This window comes from Camelus dromedarius, chromosome 5, assembly GCF_036321535.1.
Source record: "Camelus dromedarius isolate mCamDro1 chromosome 5, mCamDro1.pat, whole genome shotgun sequence".
NCBI classification, from domain to species: domain Eukaryota; kingdom Metazoa; phylum Chordata; class Mammalia; order Artiodactyla; family Camelidae; genus Camelus; species Camelus dromedarius.
The window spans coordinates 68,349,212-68,371,609 of NC_087440.1; the positions used below are offsets into that span (position 1 = coordinate 68,349,212).

Below are 22,398 nucleotides of genomic sequence, written 5' to 3' on the forward strand. Positions count from 1 at the left end.
TCTCTCCTGGCCCAGGAAGAAGATCAGAGGAACCTTCAAACCACAAGAGGGACTTTTCCAGATTTAACCTTATCACGGGGTTTCCAAGGCAGTGCGTATCCAGCTACTGCCCATCGACTGCCCCTCTGTCCAGGTCAAGCAGGTTCCCCTCCAGGTGGAGCAGCAGAGGTCAGTCCATCTACCTACAGACAGCCCAGACTGGGAAACATTTCAAGTAAACAGGATCAAGGAGCCAGATCTCCTACCCACGGGCTTCTTCCACCCACTGATGGCTTTAGGCAACTCACTGAAGCCAAAGGGAGCCCTGTGCAAACTCCATCAGAACATAAGCCTGCTCCTGAGACCAGGCTCCGTGCCTGCACAGCTGGCAGACCTGTACATCCCTGCCCTTTCCTGGGCCTCACAAAAAGAAATGAGCAGGAGTCCAGTGGCCAGGCTTAAACATGTCACACTGTCTCCCAACAGGAGTCTCCATTTAGATTTGGCCTTTGACACCACAGTTCCGCACCAGCATCATCTGTCATGCCAAGCAGCCCGGAGGAGCCTTCCTGCTCATCAGGCCACACGCTTGTGGATCCTGTGGTGCGTAGCATGGCAGCCAGGGGCCTCGCAGGAACGTGGACTCCCCACGCTAGACCATGGTCTAGTCCCAGAGAAAAGGGCAGGGTGGAGGCTGAGGGGAGAGGAAGAGGGCTGAAGACTGGTCAGGTCATTTGCAGACTAAGAAGACTGCCCAATGCACCCCCTAATAAACCAGGAAGCCAACTGACCCACCCCCGCCAGAATGAAAGGCCTCGCAAGGACAGGACCTTGTCTTGCTCACGTCAGAATCCCCAGAGCCAGAACCGTGCCGGACACAGAGAAGAATCAAACTAAACATTTGCTGAATGAATGAATGAATGAACAGGTATGTTCCAGTTCACTTTCATCGAAGTCACAACTCAGTCTTCTGTAGACACACGTGGCACGAGACAACTGTTAGATGCAGGCAGCCTCCCATGAGAGGGCCACTTCCTCGGCCTAGGACCATGGGGCTGAGAAAACATCACAACCCTGTTCCCATCTGCTGTCTTCCAATTTTAAAAGTTATGAGAAAAACTGGCTTCATTTTTGCACTTTTCAGAGAAAAATCTACAAAAGTTTTATCGCTATATATCTATTCATTCATTTTTCATTCATACTTGTCATTTCTACCCATTTGGTTTGGATCCAAAGCAGAGGCAACTATTCCAGCACTAAAGGAAACAAAATTTTCAAATTCTTTTTATGTGCTAAGTTTCATTATTAATCACACAGCTGCTCCCACAGGTTGCTAGGCTGTGAACAAGTTGGGAGTCCTGACCCTTCCACCCCTACCTTTTGATTCTTAGAAACCATTGAGGGTGATGGAGCCTAGAGGCTCCAGAAAAATCTCTGATGTTATGAGCTAAGGGCCCATCACATCCTAGAGTCATTCTAATACTTGATTTTGTTGATAACTGCAAGGTCTTCTGCACAGTAGAAGGATCCTGAAGCTCTGAGCTCCTTGACTCGGAGAACTAGACTGGCTGGTTTATAGAAATCAATCAGAAAAAGTAAGCTTGGTCTCCCTCTCATGTGAGGTCCAGTTCTGACCTCTGAGGAGGGCATCACTGGGAATAGTTTGACGTTTCTGGTGTGGTTCACTCCAGGACCACAGCACCTCTCATCCTATAATTCTCAAATGAGTACACTGAGTCGGATTCCCTTCCAGATGTCTGGCCACTTCTGAGGCTGGTGTCCCCAGGATCCCAGAGAAGGTCAAGTACAAGGGCTAGTCTGTTGCTCCATATCCCAGAACTAGTCCCATAAACCCCACTCTTCTTGGATTAGTGATTTTTAATCCAGGCTGAAGCCAAAAATCACCTGGAGAATTTATTACCACCAATGCTCAAAATCCATGCCAGACCTACCCAATCTGAATATAGGTGGCAGGGGATGGGGCGGGGGAAAGTGAACGATTCTGTTTTTTAAGAAACTTATAGATTGTTACCAAATCTGACAAAGAACCTCTGGATGTCTAAGCATCAGCTAGTCACTGCCTGGGTGTTCTCTCTCATGTACCAAGACTGGTTTAATGGTTTTTCCAGTGGGTTCCCTGTATTTTTCCCAAAGCATCTTAATTGCCTGCTTACTAGACAGTCATCCCCACTAGTTTCATAAGATCCAGGATGGCAGGTGCCATGTCCATCTCGAGTATCCACAACACTTAGCACAGTGCCTGGAAGGTACATCAAGAAATACTGGTTCAACCAGAAGAGAACCAGCCTGGGAAATGCAGAAGGGAATGACCATTGGCCTTGCTGTTTCTGGCTCCAGGAGACTCCTCTACCAACATCCAAACCATCCTAGAGGGACCCCAGAAGATGAGCTCAGAACTGAGCACAGAACCCACCTCACCCACCCCAAGATGGGAATCTGTGTCTTAGACTCCTTCTGGTCCCACAGGCTACTTCACTGGTATTTCCAACCTGACCAAAGGCAGGCGAGTGAGAAGGAACTAGTCCAGACCTGCATACTCAAGTGATACTAAGTGATAAGAAGTCGAAACTTGTCCAGTTCCTCTGACCTCCCTGAAACTGTGGTCACTGCACTTGTGGGTCAGGGGCACCAAGGTTGCCTCGGGCCACTCAGCTTGTAGCTGCAGGTCCACCCTCCGGGGAGAGTCCATTTTAGGAAGAAGTTTGAATGTCTAGAAGAAGGGATTGTCTATTTCATTCTTAAACTTTGGATTGAGAAGCTCCACGGTTCAGAGGAAGAGCACAGGCCCTCGAAACCCATTCTCTGTCACCTTAGAAATCTCACCACCTTTCTGAGCCCGTCCCCTCCCCTGTAAGATAAGGGTGTTAGTAATACCTACCTTACAGGGACTGTCGTGGGGATTAGCTGATATTCAAGAAGCTCTTTATAACCATGAAGCCTCATACAAATGCCAGTTATTAATTATCATGAGCTAGCTGACTCAGACAAGCCTGGACTCTCTGCCCACGTGGCAGGACAAGGCCCCCACCGGCATGACAAGGCTGCTCTTTGCTCCATTAGCCACAAGGATGGAAACAGGCCTCCCTTTGATGTCTGCTTCGACTGGTATCAACAAGCAAATGGCCCCAAGAACTCTCTCAGGGCTCCCGCCCCCTTCCTTGCCCTCCTCCCTGAGCTGACAGGCACCAGGGTGCCTTTATAGGGCCAACACGTTCAGCCCTGGAGTTCCACTTATAGAGGGATGAGCAGAGCCTCGTGAGAGTTATGTTGTTTATCTCATTAGAACAGGAGGCACATAACTCAAAGCCCATGTGTGCGGTAGATGGAGGAGGGAGGAGGGGGAGGCGGGGGATGGAGGCACAGCTGCAACCGGGGAAATTAACCTGAAGGAGTGAGCCTGGGGCCGGGGGGATATGGAGGAGGGGAGAGGGAGGTGGGAGACAAGAGCGGGGACCAGCCCTCTCAGTAACCAAGGCCACAGCTCCCCCTCCACTCACACACCCCAATGAGCAAACTGCTTTTCTATTACTTTGAGCTGCAACTCCAGGTACAACACTCACACTCATGTGCAAGCACAGGCATGATGGACGCGCGCGCGGGCACACACATCCACACAGGAACTCACACACTGGCTGCGGGGAGAACTGGCTCCATAGGAAAATTCAGCAGGATGAGCTCGACGCCTGCGCAGTCGGCAGACTCCAGACAAATCTCTTGTAACATGCGTGGCCCCGGTTCAGCAGGTGGATCCTGAGTGTTATGAGCACCTCTGACAGATACAGCGTGAGCCATTAAGAATTCTGAAGGTGAAATGGGATGGGAACAGATTTGAAAAGAAGCACTGGAGTGGCTTCCTCTTCCCCTGAAGGGAGCTGAGCGATGGCAGTTCAAGCCCACCAGGGAAGGGCTCTGCCTGTAGCAGCTCAGGGAGGTGGCCGCGCGGCTGCCATGGAACCCTCCCTCAGTGGCAAGCTCATTACTTTGAAGGACGCTGTCCCACTGTTGGCCAACTCTTATCGGGACAGAATCTCCCTCGTCCTTATTTTGAATAAAAATCAACCTCCCTGCTGTGTATTTATATCAGTGTGTCCACCCTCTGTCCCAAGAGTAGACAAGTATCTTCATCCCAACCATCCATCCCATCCACCTGCTTGGGTCTGAAGGGGAGCAAACTGTGAAGACAAAAACTGGAGGGGAATGGGAGTCGGGGGAAAGAGGCAGTGACTACACCTAATCATGAGCCTGAGATTCTTCACCAAGACTGCGTGTCTAAGCAGTTAGAACCGCCTAAGCAGTTATTGAATAGGACAGATAAGCCTGGTTCCAGCCCAATCCTACTGAACCAGAATATCAGAGATTCACCAAGGCAGCTGTAGTTCAAAAGCCTCCCACACAAGGAACTTTAAACGAGATCAAAACTTACTCATGTTTATTTCCCCAGGGTGCAGCACATAATAAGTACTCCATTAATATCTGTGGTTGAAAATGCCAATTTGGACCAACTCTACAGACCTGGAGGGATGAGTGATAAGCCCCTAGGTAGGACTTGAGGGGCTGGGATGATGTATTTCACAAGCACTTACACCATGTCATTTCTGGTGTTCTGCCCTCCCCTCTCCTCTTGGCTCGTTTAAGAGCAGCCCTCACCTCACGGACCACCTCTTCAGTGAAGCACTCCTGAACCATCCCTGGCCACAGTGCCTTCTCTCTTCCCTGAAAGTCTGCAGTCCTGGGTATTCAGCATGGCTCTCTATCTGGCTCACCAAGCATCCCCTTCCTGCCTCCCCTCCCCTTCTTCTCTATGAGCTTCTCTCTAAGAGTCAATTTCCGTGTCCCATGTGCCAGGACTTTGCTAGCAAAGTAGACCTCAAATCCAGAATGCTGCCTGCCTCTTCTGGCCCAGAGGTCCCCAGGCCCCTCACCAGTCCCTTCACACTCAAAAGCTGTCACAGTAACAGTAGCTAACATTTCCTGAGCTCTCACTCTGTCCTAGGCTAACACTTCACACTCACTGTTATCTCATTGTGCCAACAAGCCTACGAGACATTTAAACGATGAGGACAGTGAGGCTAACAGTGATTAAGTAACTGGTGCAGGGCCACGTAGCTCATAAGGGTAGCCTAGTCCCCAGTCCACACTTGAAACCTCTCCACTATCCTGTAGAACTCTCCTCTGAGCCATTCCATTGCTGGTCCACACACAGCAGGCTTAGAACACAGAGTCCTGCCCTTGAGAAAGCAGCTCCCTATACCAAAGCACTTAGGAAAAGAGTCCCCAGCCCATCCACTCTCCTCCATCAAGCCACTTGTGGAATTTATTGTGTCCTTTCTTATCACCAACTAAAATTGCTCATGGAGAAATGCACCTTGGTAATATAAAAACAATGTAGTAAGGCACAGAAGATGTGTGGAGAATCAGATACTCACCAGGATGTGCTTTCTAAATTTGTCAAGAGATCTTTTTTCAGTAATAACATTATAATGTGAGAAGGGAGCTTAGAAGTTATTGGATCTGACTCTTACCTGATACAAGAGCTGCCTCTCCAATATCCCTGACTTGAGTCTCCACCCTGGGCTCTATTGAAGTAATTCTAGTCCTAACCCTTCCATGAAGAAGTCTACTATGCTGTCGAAAGAGTCTGCTATTAGAAATATGCCTATCAGTCTCATCCACCACCGGTGAGAATGCAAAATGGCACAACCCTATGAAGGGAAATTTGGCATCTCTAGCAAAATTGCATATGTATTTGCCCTTTGATTGCCCCAGCAATTCCACTTCTAGGAATCTATATCATAGGTTGACATGCAAAAATACAAAAATATGAATTTATTGTAGTATTTTCAAACCTAGAAAAAGACTGGAAACAATCCAAAGTCCATCTACAGGGACCTGGTTGAATAAACAATAGTATATCCACACAATGGATATAATGAAGCCATTGAAATATACACTGCAATGGGATATATTATTAAGTGAAAAAAGCAAGGTGGAGAATAGTGCATATAAAATACTATCATTTCTTTAACAAATGAGGATATACATATATTATGTGTTTGCATAGGGTTTTTTATGGAAAGATAAAAAAGATTTTTTAAAGCTACTTATAGAGAACAAATAACAAAATAATATTAACCAGTAGAAGAGAAAGTTTCCTTTAGAAAAAGGAAAGAAACAGGGTAGAAGAACAGAAATAGAGCTAGACTCTCTGAATATACCATGCTTTGTAGATTTGACTTTAGAACCATGTAAATATTTTATATGATTTCAAAATTAAATTAAATTGAAATATAAAAGGAACATCTGTTTCTGGCTAAGACAATGTATCAAGGATCAGACTTACCTTCCCACCTAAAACCAGGAATGAAGGAAGAAAATGAAACAAGAGTTTTTAAGACACTGGACATCAGGCAATGAAGGGCAGTGATCCCTGAGACACTGGAAATAAAAAACATGAGCCCTATGATTGCCCCAGCTTACTGCCTCGAGAGGGTTTTCAGACTGCAGCACAGGGAAGAGGAACATGGGTAGAACCCAGAAAACTCCCTGAGTCTAAGTTGAAGAGAAAGAGCTGAGAGTCTGGGAAAATCCAAATGACTAGAATTCAAGGAACAGAATAGTAAACAGAAGAGAGCTGCACAGAGAAAGAACTGTGGAGATCCACAAAGGGTCCCCTCCAAGTATTCAGCTCAGTGCTTATCTTGCATGCTTGTGAGGAAACTACTCAATACCAAGGAAAGAACCACCTGGTAAGACTAGAGGTAACAGTGCCTGAAGTTCATAGGGGGCTGGGAATAGTCTGGTCCCACCAGCAAGCTGGGAAAGCCTCACGATTCATGGAGTACTGGGTAAGGTATAGAGAATGGTCTTGCCTCACTAATAGGGAATAATTAGACCTAGACAAAGCACTGCTCCAGTTCCACCTAACAAATCTTAAAAGCAAGACAAGAAAAGTTTGAATTGTTTCCAAGTAATTTGACAATGTCTCAAAACAAAGCTCCAGAATATTTATAGGAATAAAAATATATATACAGCACCCAGCAAGGTAAAATTCATAATGGTGGGAATCCAATCCAAAATAGAAGGCAGGTGAATAAGCTGGAAAATATGACCTATAATGAGAGGGAAAAAAATCAATTGAAAACAAACCAGAATTGACACTGATAGTAGAGTTAACAGCAAGAACATTTAAACAGTTATTATTCGTATTTCAGTTGTTTAAAAGCTAAAAATAGGATATTTTTAAAAGACTCAAATTTAACTTCTAAAAATGAAAACTACAATGTGTGAAATTAAAAAAAAAAACTGGATGAAATTAATGTCAGATTAAACATTGCAGAAGAAAAGATCAGTACACTTAAAAACACAGCAATAGAAACTATCCAAAATAAAACCCATCGGGAAAGGAGAATTTAAAGACGAAGAAGAAGAAGAGAGGAGGAGGAGGAGAACAGCATAGTGGGACATCTTCAGAGAGCCTAACATATGTATAATTGGAGTCCCTAAGGGGCAGAGAGGGGAGAAAAAATACTTGTAGGAAAAAAGGCTGGAAATTTTCAAAATCTGATGAAAACTGTAAACCTACAGATACAAGTAGCTCAACAAAACTAAGCACAAGAATCCTGGGGGGAAAAAACTGTAACAAGGAACATCACAAGCAAAACTGCTCAAAAACAGTGATAAAGAGAAACTATTAAAAGCAGCCAGAGGAAGGAGCCACATTACACATAAAGGAATAAAGATAAGGATGATTAGTCATCAGACACAAAGCAAGCATGAAAACAGTGGTTCAACATAATTACAGTACTGAAAGGGACAAAAGAAACTTGTCAATCTAGGGTCTATACCCAGCAAACATATATTTTTAAAAACTAAGGCAAACCAAAGATATTTTCAGACATACAAAAGTTGAAAGAATAAATCATTGGCAAATCTACACTACGAGAAATGTTAAAGGAAATCCTTTATTAATACTAGATCCAAATATATATCTACACCAAGAAACAGAGAGCATCAGAAATGGTTTAGTACATCAGTAATTATATAACATGTTTTTATTATTATTCAAAACTCTTCAAAAGATAATTGGCTAAACAAAAATAATGGCTATGCAGTATGATGTTTATACCATAGGTGTAAATAAAATGTATAACAATTGCACAAAGGTCATAGCCAATACTTTCATTTTAGAGTACACTTGTGTTAGTTTCCAATTGCTGCTGTAAAGAATTGCCACAAACTGAGAGGTTTTAAACAACATGAATTTTTCATTTAACAGTTCCAGAGGTCAGAAGTCAAAAATCAGCCTTATTGAGCAAACATCACGGTGTCAGCAGAACTGCATTCCTTCTGGAGACTCCGGGGAGAATCTATTTCCTTGACTTTCCTGGCCTCTAGAGGCCACTTACATTCTTTGGATTGCAGCCCCTTCCTCCACTGCATCATTTCAACCTCTGCTTCTGTTGTCACATCTCCTGCTCTGACTCTGACTTCCTGCCTCCCTCTTTTAAAGACCCTTATGATTATATGAGGCTCATCTGGATAATCACAGATAAACTGCCCATCTCAAGGTCTTTAACTTAATCACATCTGCAAAGTCCCTTTGGCCATGTAAAGTAGCATATTCAGAGGTTTCAGGGATTAAGATGTGGACATCTTTGGGGTGGGGGGCATTATTCTGTTTACCACAATACTATTATAGAGTCCATATCCTATTCATCAAGTAGTATAATATCACTTAAAGGTAAACTGTGGTTAAAGATGCGTACTATAAACACTAAGCAATCATTAAAACAACGAAACAGAGTTATAGTTAATAAGCCAACAAAAGAGATAAAATGAAATAATTAAAAATTCAATTAATCCCCAAAAAGGAAGAAAATGAAGAAAAATCAGATGTATAAAGAGGAAACAAATAGCAAAATGATGGATTTAAACCCAATGATAACAATAATCACATTAAATATAAATGATCTAAGTGCAATTAATTTTAAAAAATCAACAGGTTACAATTAAAAAAGCAAGACACAGCTAAGTGCTACCTATTTTTTAAAAAACTGCTTTTAACATAAAGACACAAATAGGTTAAAATTAAAAGAATGGGGAAAGATATACCATGCTAACACTAATTAAAAGAAAGATGGAATAGCTATATTAATACTATAGAAAGTAGGTTTCAGAGGAAAGAATATTAGTAGAAATTTAAAGAGTCATTATATAATGACAAAAGGATCAATTTATCAAGAGGATATAACAATCCTAAATGTTCATGTACCTAATAACAGAAATTTAAAATACATGAAGCAAAAACTGAAAGAACTGTAAGAAGAAATAGTCAAACTCACAATTATAGTCAGAAATTTCCATTCTTTCTGGATAATTTATAGTTTATAGACAAATAGAAAGATTGGTAAGAATGTTGATTTGAGCAATACTATCAACAACCTGATTTAATTGATATTTCTAGAACATTCCAAGCAACAATAAGAAAGTGCACATTCTCTTCCAGATGAAAGAGAACATTTATCAAAAAATAGATCATATTCTGGGCCATAAAACAAGTCCCAGTAAATTTAAAAGGGTCTGAGTCATACAGAGTATTCTCTGATCATATGGAATTAAACTAGAAATAAAAAACAGGTATATCTTTGCAAAATCTCCCAAATATTTGGAAACTAAATACCATACTTCTAAATAATCCATGGGCAAAAGAAGAAATAAAAAAGGAAATCAGAAAGTATTTCAATTGAATAAAAATAAAAACACAATATCAAAATTTATAAAATGAGACTAAAGCAGTATTTATATTTAGGGAGAAATTATATTAGAAAAGAAAGATTACAAATCATTAAACTCAGTTTCTTCTCTAAGAAAAAAGCAAAAGAGTAAATTAAATCCAAAGTAAGCAAAAGAAAGGAAAATTAAAGATCAAAACAAAATTATACAATATAAAACAGAAAAAAAAGAGAAAATCAATTATTCCAAAAGCTATTACTTTCAGAAGATCGATAAAACTGACAAATCTCTAATCAGACTGATCAGGTAAAAAAGAAGATTTAAATTACCAATATAAGGAATAAGAATGAGATACCACTACAGATTCTACAGATACTAAAAGGATAATACAACAATAGTATGAACAATTTTTTGCAACAAATTTTGACAACTTAGATGAAAAGGACATATTCCATGTAAGTCACAAACTACCAAAGCTCACTCAAGATGAAGTAGATAGCCTGAATATTCTATATCTATTAAAGAAATTAAATTTATAGTTTAAAGAAACTGCCAGACCCAGATGGATTCACTGGTGAAGGCTTCAAGGCATTTAAGGAAGAAATACGAATTCTACATAAACTCTTCTAGAAAACTGAAACGGAGAGAATACTTCCCAGTTCATTACATGAGGGCAACATCATCCAGATACCCAAACTAGACACAAACACAAGAAAACTATAGACCAATATCTCTCATGAACGTAGATGCAAAAATTCTAATAAAACTTAAGCAAAGTGAATCCAATGATATATAAAGAGGATAATATATCATGACAAAGTAGAGTTTATCCTAGTAATGCAATGTTAGTTGAACATTCAAAAATCAGTCGATGTAATTCATATTAACAAACTACAAAAGCAAAGTCACATGATCCTCTCAATAGACTCAGAAAAATCAGTTGAAAAATCTAATATCCAATCTTGATTTAAAACTATCAAACTAGAACTAGGAGACTCCTCAATCTGATTTACAAAACAAACAAACAAACAAAAAAAACTACAAGAAACCTACAGCTAACATCATACTTAATCATGAAAGAATGAATGCTGTAAGATCAGGAACAGCATATGGATGTCTACTCTTACAATTTTTACTTAATATTGTACTGAACATTCCAGGCAGTGTGATGAACATGTAAAATAAAAAAACTCATTCATACCAAAAAGAAAAGTTTTCTTTTTTCACTAACCAACTATGTAAAAAATGCTGTGCAACCTATAGAAAGCTACTAGAACTAATAAACAAGTAGAGCAAGGTTGCAGGATACAAGATGAATACACATTAAAAATTTTTATTTCTGTATACTAGCAAAGAAAAATCAGAAATTTAAATTTTTAAAAATTTGTTTACAATATTATCAAAAATATTAAGTACTTATAAATAAATTTGACAAAAATGTGAATGACCTATACACTGACACTAAAAATTATTGATGAGAAAAATTAAAAGAGACCTTAATAAGTGGGAAGATATATTATACTCATGGGTTAGAAGACTCAATATTGAGAACTGTCAGTTTTCCCCAAGTTGATCTAGATTTCACACAATTCCAATCAAAATCCCAGCAGATTTTTTGTAGAAATTGACAAACTGATTATAAAATTCATATGGAAATACAAAGGACCTAAAATATCCAAAATAACTTTGAAAAAGAAGGACAAATTTGGACGTCTTGTATCTAGAACATATAAAGAACTATCAAATTTTATTAATAAGAAAACCAACAACTTAATTTTAAAATGGTCCAAAGATTTGAACACTTTACCAAAGAATATATATGGATGGCAAATAAGCATATGTAAAGATGCTCAACATTAATTAGGTAAGTATAAAGTAAAATCACAATGAAATATCACTACAGAACACTTAGAATGGCTAAAACTTAAAAAAAAAAAAAACTGACCATACCAAGTGTTAGTGGGAATACAGATAAACTGGAACTTTCATACATTGCTGGAGTGGACATAAAATGGTACAACCACTTTGAAAAACAGCCTGGCAACTTCTTATGTTGTTAAACATATACCTCTCTTATGATCTAGCCATTATACTCCTAGATATTTTACCCAGGAGAAATGAAAGTATATGTACATACAAAGACTTACACACAAATGTTCATGGCAGGTTTATTTATAATAGTCAAAAACTGGAAACAAACCCAAACATCCATCAACAGATGAATGGATAAACTAACTGTGATATAGCCATACAATGGAATATTACTTGGCATAAAAAAGAATGAAACATTGATACCTGCTAGAACATGGATAATCTCAAAATAACCAGGCTGAGAGAAAGAAGTGAAGACCACACACCACCAGCCACCAAAAAAAGAAGTACATATCGTATGATTCCAGTACAGAAAGCATGCCTGGGGTTTGGAAGTGGTGAAAGGTAGAGGTAGGAGGAAGAACAGGAGGGTGGGATTAGAAAGGACAAAAGGAAACTTTTGAGAGTCATGCATACGTTCACTATATTGATTGTGGTGCTGGTTTCACAGGTATACACATGTAAAAACTTAACAAACTGTATATGTTAAATATGTGCAGATTATACTACGTCAGTTATACTTCATATAAAGCCATTAACTTTTTTTTTTAAAACAAAAAAAGCAACCCAGAGACTTCTGCTTCTGGAAGGATGGGGTAGATATACTCTTCCATATTCCTCCCACTAAGTACAAATAAAATTCCTAGACATTGTTTATCCAACAAAAAGGAAGACACAGAAGGGTAAAGAGAACAGGGGTGACCAGCTAGGGACATTCTCACCCAAGGAACAACAGAGTGGTGAGTTCCCTGGGCATTCTTTTTGGTTTACATATCCCAGACTGGGTTTTGGAAAGCTGATAACCCAGAAACACCAACAAATATAGACCAAAAAAGCCCCAAGAAAATACTGCTATCTCTATCCAAAGGATCAGGAAAGGGGCAGCCTAGCAGGGCATCCCAATATCCTTGCTGGGTTAGTGTCGGGAGGTCAAGTGATGAGCGGACATCCCATGGTGTCAGTGAAGGCCACACAGGGAATAGTACTGAGGCACCCTTCCTTCTCCCAACCATGTTGGTATTGGTGAAGGTTTAGTGGGGACTCTGAACTCCATCCCCACTCAGCAATAATGAGGTGCTCTTCCCCTACCAGTATGTTAACAGAGGCTGAATGGAGACCCTGGGCTTCCACACCATGTGACAGGAATGAGGGGCACCTCTCTTCCCCTGTCAGCATGGTGTCAGAAGGGGTCTGTGAAAATAGAAGGTTTAAATAACATCTATAGTCTCATAATATTATAGGCAAAATGTCCAGGATTCAATCAAAATCACTCATATGAAGAACCAGGAAGATCTCAACTTGAATGAGAAAAGACCACGGATTCCAGCACCAGCACTGAAATGACACAAATGTTAGAATTATCCAACAAGGATTTTAAAGTAGCCATCAAAAAAATGTTTCAAACAAACAATTATGAATACTTGAAACAAATGTAGAAATATAAAGTCCCACAAAGAAGTAGAAGATATAAAAAAATAACAAATGGAAATTTTAGAACTGAAAAACAAAAACAGAACAAATCCTCCATGGATGGGCTCAACAGCAGAATGCAGAGGGTAGATCAAAGAAGAAAGAAGTAGTGTGCCTGAAGAGAGCACAATAGAAATCATCCCATCTGAGCAACAGAGAGAAAACAGACTGGGAAGAAAAAAAGAAGAAGAACAGGGCCTGTGGGGGCGACTGTGGGACTATAATATTTTGGAGTCTCAGAATTTTCTTTCCCAGTGGAGTCTCAGAAGGAGGAGGGAAAGAGAGTGAAGCTGAAGATATATTCAAAGATATAATGGTGGAAATTTTTCCAAATTTGGCAAAAAAACACATAAACCTACAGATTCAAGAAGCTAAGTGAATTCTGAAAAGGATAAACCCAAAGAAATCTACACCAAGATATACCAAATTCAAGTTTCTGAACACTAAAAAAAATCTTCAAAGCATTGAGTGAAACATGATACCTCATTTATAAGAGAAAACATTTGAATGACAGCAGATTTCTCATCACAAACCACAGAGTCCAAAAGGATGTGGCAAGATATTTTTCAAGTGCTAAAATAAAATGACTGTCAATCCAGAATTTTATATCCAACAAAAAATATCCTTCAGGAATGAGGGGCAAATCAAGACATTTTTCAGAAGAGGGTAAACTAAGAGTTGTTACCATAAGACCTACTTTAAATGAGCAGCTAAAGAGAGTACTCAATCAGAAAGGAACTACAAAAGCAGGCATCTTGAAACATCAGGAAGGAAGAAAGAACAAGAAAAGACTAAAAAATTGAGTAAATACAACTTGAGTAAAGGCACTTCTCTTAAGTTTTTAAAATTACATTTGACAGTTGAAGCAAAAATTATCAGTCTGCCTGATACTATTTTCAACGTACATAGAGGAAATGTTTAAGATATATTATAAATGGGAGTTGATAAAGAGAGTTAAATGAAGAGAGGAAGAAAGAAAATGAAGAGAGGAAGAGGTGGGTGTGACTATAAAGAGGTAGGATGAGGGAGATCTTTGTGGTGATGGAATAGTTTTATATCTTGATTGTGGTAGTGGTTACACAAATCTAGACGTGATAAAATGGCATAGAACTACGCACACACATTTCACTAATGTCCATTTTCTGGTTTTGACACTGTACTGTAGTTACACAAGTTATATCCGTGGGGGAAACCTGGGTGAAGGGTATAGGTAATCTCTCTGTACTATGTTTACAACTTCTTGTGAATCTATAATTATTTCAAAATAAAAAGTTAATTTAAAAAGACAAAGTAACTATATAAAAAAATTTTTAAGTAGCAATACCCTTAATAAGTGAAAGCAAAATCACACAAATTAATCCAGCTACGTATTGTTAGTGGCACAACCACACAGAAGAACTATTTCAAGTGACCTTAAAACACAGTAATTTGACAAGCTTAATGGGAAATATGCTAAGGATGAAAAAAAAATTGCAAAAATAAGAGGGAAAAAACCCTTAAATCACTTCAGCAAACGTATTGTTTGTAGTCTCACTTTATGCTGATCTTATTGTGTATATATCACGGAATAAAGCAAATAAGTAATTATGCTGGCATCATTAATAGCCAGGAATTTTTTGATGTGGGAAAAAAGAGAAAATTAAGATAGTTAGGTAAAAACCATGTAAAACTGAATTGAATGGACAATATCAGTAAATTTCATTACGTATTTTCTCTTAAAAAGAAAAAAAACAAATTATGTTTCTTTAGTTCTGCTCACTGAAAAGTCCTAGAAACAACAGACCAACCCAGGGGCAATGAGCACCACCAGACTGTGGTCTCGAAATAGCATTCCTACAAAGAGGAAACAGAGTTCCTTAGAGAAATAGCTGATTTCAGGTCTGGGGCAGGATATGTACAAAATGTGCCTCAAACATTTGTCCCAATATTAGGATAGCAAGGAAGCGATCCAAAACTACTAGGTTGTTTCAAAACACCAGCAATGGACAAAAGCCCTCACTGGCCAAAGATGGGACCATTGAAGCATCAATAAGAGTAAAAGCTACAACGAACTGAAATGTATCCAATATGTTTAAATCTGTGAATTCATGATGGTACTAAAAATAATAATAATAACTTTACTGATTGCCTTTGGAGAATATTAGGGGACCAACTCATTATTTTGAAAACTGGTAAATAAAAGGTAAAACATCATTTATCCCTCCTTCCATATGTGAACTATACATCACAATAACCAAAATTTGAATGAGGAGATGTTTCTCTTTCTAAACGTTGTAGAGCTAATAAATAAAAAAGTAATGACAGCCTCAAATTGAATGTCACCATTTTGCAACCCTTAATAGAATAAAGGATCTAGGCAATCACGATCCAGGGCTGCTAATGTTGGTGAGAGAGAGATATCCAGACCCCACAAGCCTCCTGATGAAAATACACATCTCCACCTAGGAACTGTTCTTGCCCCCAGAATTGAACCTGAGTCTGTTCTTACCAATTCACAGAAATAACACCATGGGGGTGCAATCAGAAAATCCAGACTCTGGGAAACCCTACAGTGCAAACAACCCAGTTTCTTCCACAAATACCACGAGAGAGAGAGAGAGAGAGAGAGAGCTACAGATTTGAAAAGACTGAAGAGACACATCAGCCACTGCAATGTGGGAGTCCTACATGGATCCTGATTTCAACTACACGGGAAATAAACGTTGAACAAATATTTGATGTTATTAAAGTCTTATTGTTAACTTTGAGCTTTGATAGCTATCGTGGGTTGCTGTGTTATCTTCTTACCATTTATAGAGATACATGGTGAAAAATTTACAGATGAAATAATATGCTGTGTTGATATGCTTCAAAATAACTCAGGTTCAAGGAAGAAAGTGGGGGGTGAGTATAAATGAAACAAGATTGGCCATGAGTTGATCACTGTTGCAGCTGGGTGATAAATACACAGAAATTCATTTTACTGCTCTCTCCACTTTTGTATGGGTTTGACATTTTTCCATAATGAAAAGTTTTTAAAATATATCCATATAGAGCCAGAAAACTGCATTCTTCTAACTGCTCCCTGATCTCCACCCGTCGGTCTTTATTCTATTCTCTGAAGCCTAGAGACTAGTGTCACAGTAATAGTAATAATAACAATAACATTAACACTAACAGCCAGCATTTTTAGAGCACATGCTTACTATGTGCTAAACACAGGTTATGCGCTTTTTATGAATATTTTCATTTCATCCCGACAAAATCCTTCAGTAGGCACTATTAGTATCCCCATTTTACAAATGAGGAACCTGAGGGGAATAGGTTTCACAGCAAAGCTCAGCCTCAAACCAAAATCTGACCACGGGTTTTCAGCTTATAACCACTAAGCTACACCAACACACAGAGTAAAAGGTGTCAGTCCTCAGTCTCCCCTTTTAGGGGTTAAATATCCCGAGTTCTTTCACTCCACCCTCGCCGCCAATGTGGTTTCAATGTCCCACACCATCCTTGGAGCCAAGAGTTACCGAAGTAGTTGAGCTTCTTTAAAGTATCCCCGGTTCCCTGAACAGCTTGCCCCTCCCCTACGCCAGCTGCCGGGAATCCCGGACAATCTCTGGTCCACCTGCAACCAGGCTGGGAGCCCGCAGATGCGCACGCCCCAGGGGTGGCATGGCTCACCTGGGCCTCGGTGCCTCTTCTCCATCCAGATGTAGCAATTGTTCTGTGCTACCCCGGTCTGCGAGTCCAGGAACGGGAGTCGCACACTGCGCTCTGCACACAGGCGTGAGTTGTAACTCCGACAGTGCTCAATGGCTTCCTTGTAGAACTGGTCCCCGAGCCTGCGGGGAGACAGAGGAGGAATAAGGCCAGGGAAAACCAAAATACACCCAGAGAGAAACTGATGTCACCCATTCACCTTCCTGGGAAGATTTTGCAGTTCTGATGACCAAGGCAATGTGTACCAAGAACCTTGTCAAGGAGCAGAATCCAACTCAGTGTCATGTCTCCAGCAGGTTTTATTTCCTACGCCAAATCCACCAGTGAACTTAGAAAAACTCTTTAACCAAGAAACGAGGACCCCAAAAACAAACCACCAGTAAAAGTGACAAGTCCCTGTTCTAAAAAGCATTAAGTCCTGCTCCAGAATGGAGGCAGCTCTGGAACACCCTTCTGCATAGGATCTACTAGGCCAACCCCCCCCCCCACAATTGGTCACTTTTTTCCCCAGTGGTAATGTTGCAGGAAAATGGGATGCAAGAGGATGGCCATATCCCAGGTTTCAGGCGAGTTCCTGGGATGCACCCCGCCTACTGGGGGTCCTTGACATCGTGCGGGAGAGAATTCAAGAGCAAGCCATAGTAAAGTAAAAGCAAGTTTATTTAGAGAGATACACACTCTATAGACAGACTGCTGGCTATCTCAGAAGGCAAGAGAGGCGGCCCTGGGGTGCAGGGGTGGTTAGTTTTTATGGGCTGGGTAATTTCATGTGCTAACAAGTGAGAGGATTATTCCAACTATTTTGGGGAAGGGGTGGGGATTTCCAGGAATTAGGTCACTGCCCACTTACTGGCCTTTTACAGCCAGCCTCAGAACTGCCATGGCACCTGTGGGTATGTCACTTAGCACGCCAATATATTACAATGAGCATATAATGAGGCTCAAGGTCTGCTGGAAGTCAAGTCTTCTGCCATCTTGGGCCTAGCTGGTTCTAACTAGTTTATGTCCTATCCTGTTTTTCTCAATGGCTGTGTCATTCTTTAAATGGTTATGCCCTGCTCCCTTCCTTCCTATCTCAGTAACCAGCAAAGGCACTCTAACTACTAACACAGACACAAAGATTTCCATTACAATACACTCCATATAAAAGAATAGAAGGTCAGAGGAAATATCCTATGAAAGTAGAACTACTATAGGAGGGAGGAGGTAAAGAAGGGCAGTCACCAATCTTTTAAAACCACACACTTAAAGAAAAATAACTTTCTGGTGAAAAAACGAATGAAAGAAGCATTTAAAATAATAACAGTTGAATGTTGAACCCAAAATAATTCAATTCCCAGAGTTTAAAACACAAATAGAAAGACCTTTCCAGTTTGCTGGAGTGGTGATCTGATTCAGCACAGTAAATTTTATGTTCCTGAGTCTTTGGCATCCTTGGGACACGTGGTGATGCTACTCTTTTTAGGATCATGTCCTTTTCAAAGACCAAAAACACAACATTAATATAACTGATCAAACGTAAAACACAAACATTATCAATGAGATCAAATACCTAAAAAATAAAAGATAGGCACTTGACAGATTAATAAATGGCCCAAAGAAATACAAATGTAGTAACAAAATGCCTTCCAGGTAAACTTGAGCTTCTTCATGGAGGGGGGTGGAAAAGGCAGGAAAGGGAGGAGCCACAAGGACTGCAGAGCCAAAAAGGAGAATCAAGTAGCTCATTCTGAAGGGACAATATGAATGTCCCTTTGTTTTGGTCTATGTAGATTCAAGGAAGCCAAAATGGGAGGAGGGGTAGGGTTGGGGGCTAAGTTTAAAATAGGGGACAGTAGTCTAGCTCAGTGGTAGAGTGCATGCTTAGGGTGCACAAGGTCCTGGGTTCAATATCCCATATCTCCACCAAAAATAATAAATAAATAAACCTAATTACTTCACCCCCCAAAAATAAAAAATAAATAAAATAATATATTTCTTAACCAAAATATTTAAAGAAAGAAATTTTTAATGGATTCTTCTGTATTCTTTTTTAAAATTTTTATTGAAGTATAGTTGTACAATGTTTTCTAAGTAACAGGTGTACAGTACAGTGATTCACAATTTCTAAAATTCATACTCTATTTATAATTATTATAAAATACTGGTTATATTCCCTGTATATTCTTGTAACTGTAATCCCCTACCCCTATATTGCCCCTCCCTCCTTCCCTCTCCCCAGTGATAACCACTAGTTTGTTCTCTGTATCTGTGTCTGCTCCTTTTTCGTTATATTCACTAGTTTGTTGTACTTTTTAGATTCCATATATAAGTGATACCATACAGTATTTATCTTCTATATTCTTTTTTAAAAGTCAGTGGGTAAAATTCTACAAAAGAATTTAAAGCAAATTTCTTATTCTGGGACAAAACAATCATTAAAGCTTCTGAGGTGTCTTTTGGAAACTCCTTGTAGACATGCCTCCTAAAAAAAAGCCTTTTGCTCCTTTTTTACCTCTGGACATCTTCCCTCTCACAAGGAAGGCACAACAGCTCAGAAAGTGTCTAGCAGTTGCAAAACCTAACGGTAATCAAATTATAATAGTCACACAGCTGGAAATGAACGGGGGAGGGAGGATGAAAGCCCATCAAAATGCTATAAAACGGAACTGCGCATAAGCTGATGTAATCAAAGTCAGTAACAAGGATCATGAGATTGATCAAAAATAAAGAACCATTTCCTACAAAGCACTCGCATCTGTGTCCCACCAGCTTAAATGCCTCCTTCTGCTAAGCAAGGCAGCTCGTTGTAACAGAACTGTCCAGGCAAGATGACACACAGCCGTCCAGGGTGTCCTAGAAGCTCCAGCTCCCCTCCACAAAACAGGGACCAGCCACACCACATGAATGAGCACTGACAAGAACACAGGACAGAGAACTGTCCAATGTGAGAAATCTTCATCTGGTTTCCCACCATCTTTCGACAGACTGACAAAAAAAAAAAAAAAAAAAGATAACTATTCTGACTCAAGAAATTCTGCTGAAAGAGAACCCATTGAAAGAAAGAAAGAGAGAGAAAGAGAAAGAGGAAGGAAGGAAGGGAGGGAGGGAGGGAGAGAGGGAGGAAGGAAAGGAGGAAGGAAGGAAGAAAATTGTACACTAAAATTCATCAACTGGAGAGAAGAGGGTTTTCATTTTCCAAACAACCTTCCGCAAGTCAATACAAAAGAAATCTACAGTAGGGTCTCAAATGAGACCTTTCCCGACATGCCTGGAACTCACTTCCAACAGCTTCAGTCCCAAAGAGAGAAATAAGAAAATGAACTTGCTGAAAACGAGAAGTGAGTTTGGCCAAGTCCATGCCCCACACCGAATGGAACGAAAAAGTCAAACAAAGTGGCTCGCTGGGTGAAAATTAATTTCATCTTAAATACTTTCCACTTTCATAACATGCAATGTTATTAGTAACAGGCATGCTGGGGGAAAATGTGTATTTTTAAATGTAATCTTTGTGTGAATGATACCTCTTTTATGTAAACACAAGAGATTTTCTGAGGACTGGAACAACCGTATTAAAGAGTGAAGCTACAAAAATATGACAGCCATCACCCTCTGCCATGTCTCCAGGGAAGTCACTTTTAAACAGACTAGGTGTTGGCAGGGATTCGGAAACAAAAGTTTAAAGCCCTTTTCAAGATATGGGAGGAGAAAAGAGACTTCACCCTCTTTGATAAATTCAAGCAGCACTTCTCCAAAAGTTAATTAGCCAAAATCTTCACAGGGCTCGCTCTGTTCTCGAGAAGAAAATCAATGCCCAGGACTCCCTAACCCGTGGAAAGCAATTTAAACAGCAGAGGGGACAAATGTCCTTTTCAATATGGTATTTCTCAAAAAAAAAAAAATCCCACAACGATAGGATCCCAGGGGTGACATTTGCAGTAAAGTTGCAAGGGGCAGAGGGAGCAGGGAAAGGCTGGCAGCCAAAATGACTCATTTTGTGCAGGGGTGACCAGGGCGCCCCAGGCTGGGTCAGGCACGGCCCAGTCTCAGCCATCACCTGTCTGCACCAAACCAAGGAGGCTGGATTTTCCACAGGATGATAGATGGCTTGGGCTCGAAGAAGCTGGCAAGAGGCGGAGTAGAATGATGTTCTCATCAACAACTGACTTCAGGCTACTCAAGGCTGCAATCGGGAGCCGGAAAGGTGGGGGAACAAACTGCTGGGCGCTCCACCAGAGCAGGAGTCCCCCACGGCCTGCTGCTTGGAGCAGTGCAGGCTGCCGGCTTCTGGGGGCCTTCTGGGGGCTTCGTGAGGGGCTCTGTGGGATCCCTGGCTATCCAGCCTGGGGTGAGAGAGCCATCCCGGCTCTGAGAGCCTGCCAGTGCCCCAGCTTGAGCGCATCCATGGAGAAGTGGATTCCAGGCACCAAAGAGGATTCAGAGTGGGAAGAGTAACACTCCTTCAAAAGGGATTTTCAGAGCCCATCGCACTCCTCTGAGACCCTCTGCTCCTCTTCCTCACACTTCCATACCCCTCTCCCAAGACCTCATCCCATCTCCACTGTCCTGCTCCAACCCTCCCACCCAGACACCTGGGCTCCACCTCCCTCTTCACTGTCCCTCTGGTCCTGTGTTCTGACCTGAGGACAGGTGTCCTGCCCTATATCAAATGTGTCCAAGAGCCAAGTCCTCATGTCCCACCAGAGCCTGCTTCTCCCTGGAGTCTCCGGGCTTCCAGGGGTGGGGGCGAGGACCTGAGGGAACACCACTCTGCATCTCCCTAGCACGCTGTCCTTGACCCTTCCCCTCCCTTTATCCCAGCTGGCACTGAATTCTTTCATGTCTTGGGGAGCTATCCCCTTCTCTCCTTTCCCACCACGTGGCCACAGGTCCCTTCTGGCTGTAAAAACAGGACTTTGGCCGATCACTGCTTTTTGTGCACATAAACAGAGATGAGCATAGATAGAGCAGCCCTGGTCTGTGGCGGAATTTCTGGCCCCTTCTTCCCCTCATCAGCCCCTCTCCTGGGTGGGCATGGGGCTTCCCTGCTGTCTGCCCACACTGCCACAACTGCCCGCGTGCACACACCTTAAGACTCATCTCCACCAATATGCTAACGTCCTCCTGTTTGCATTTAAACATGTCTAACTCTAACTGTGGTGTGGAGAGCCCTCTCCCATTTGTGCCACGTTTTATAATAACTTGCAAGCAGGGGGCAATATTTGGCAAAGAGGGGGAATCTCTTCATTTACCTTGTAGTTACACAGTTCCTAAAGCTGCCCTTGAAAGAAAACCAAGTTTAGTGTTTGCTATGGACTGAACTGTGTCCCCCACCCCCAGAATCCCTATGTTGAAGCCCTAAACACCCCCTCCCTTCAGCCCAATGTGACGGCACTTGGTAATGGGGTCTTTGGGAGGTAATTAGGT

General features: G+C 41.0%; 1 protein-coding gene across 1 annotated transcript in view; it reads right to left on the minus strand.

Annotated features, from left to right (window-relative positions):
• The window catches only part of LOC105086255 (zinc finger protein DPF3), a 199,870-nt gene that overhangs the window by 81,522 nt on the left and 95,950 nt on the right, over nucleotides 1-22,398 (minus strand). The window contains exon 2 of the mRNA XM_064486090.1: nucleotides 16,954-17,114. Coding sequence (XP_064342160.1) covers nucleotides 16,954-17,114 — 161 coding nt within the window. The remainder of the gene's footprint in view (nucleotides 1-16,953; nucleotides 17,115-22,398) is intronic.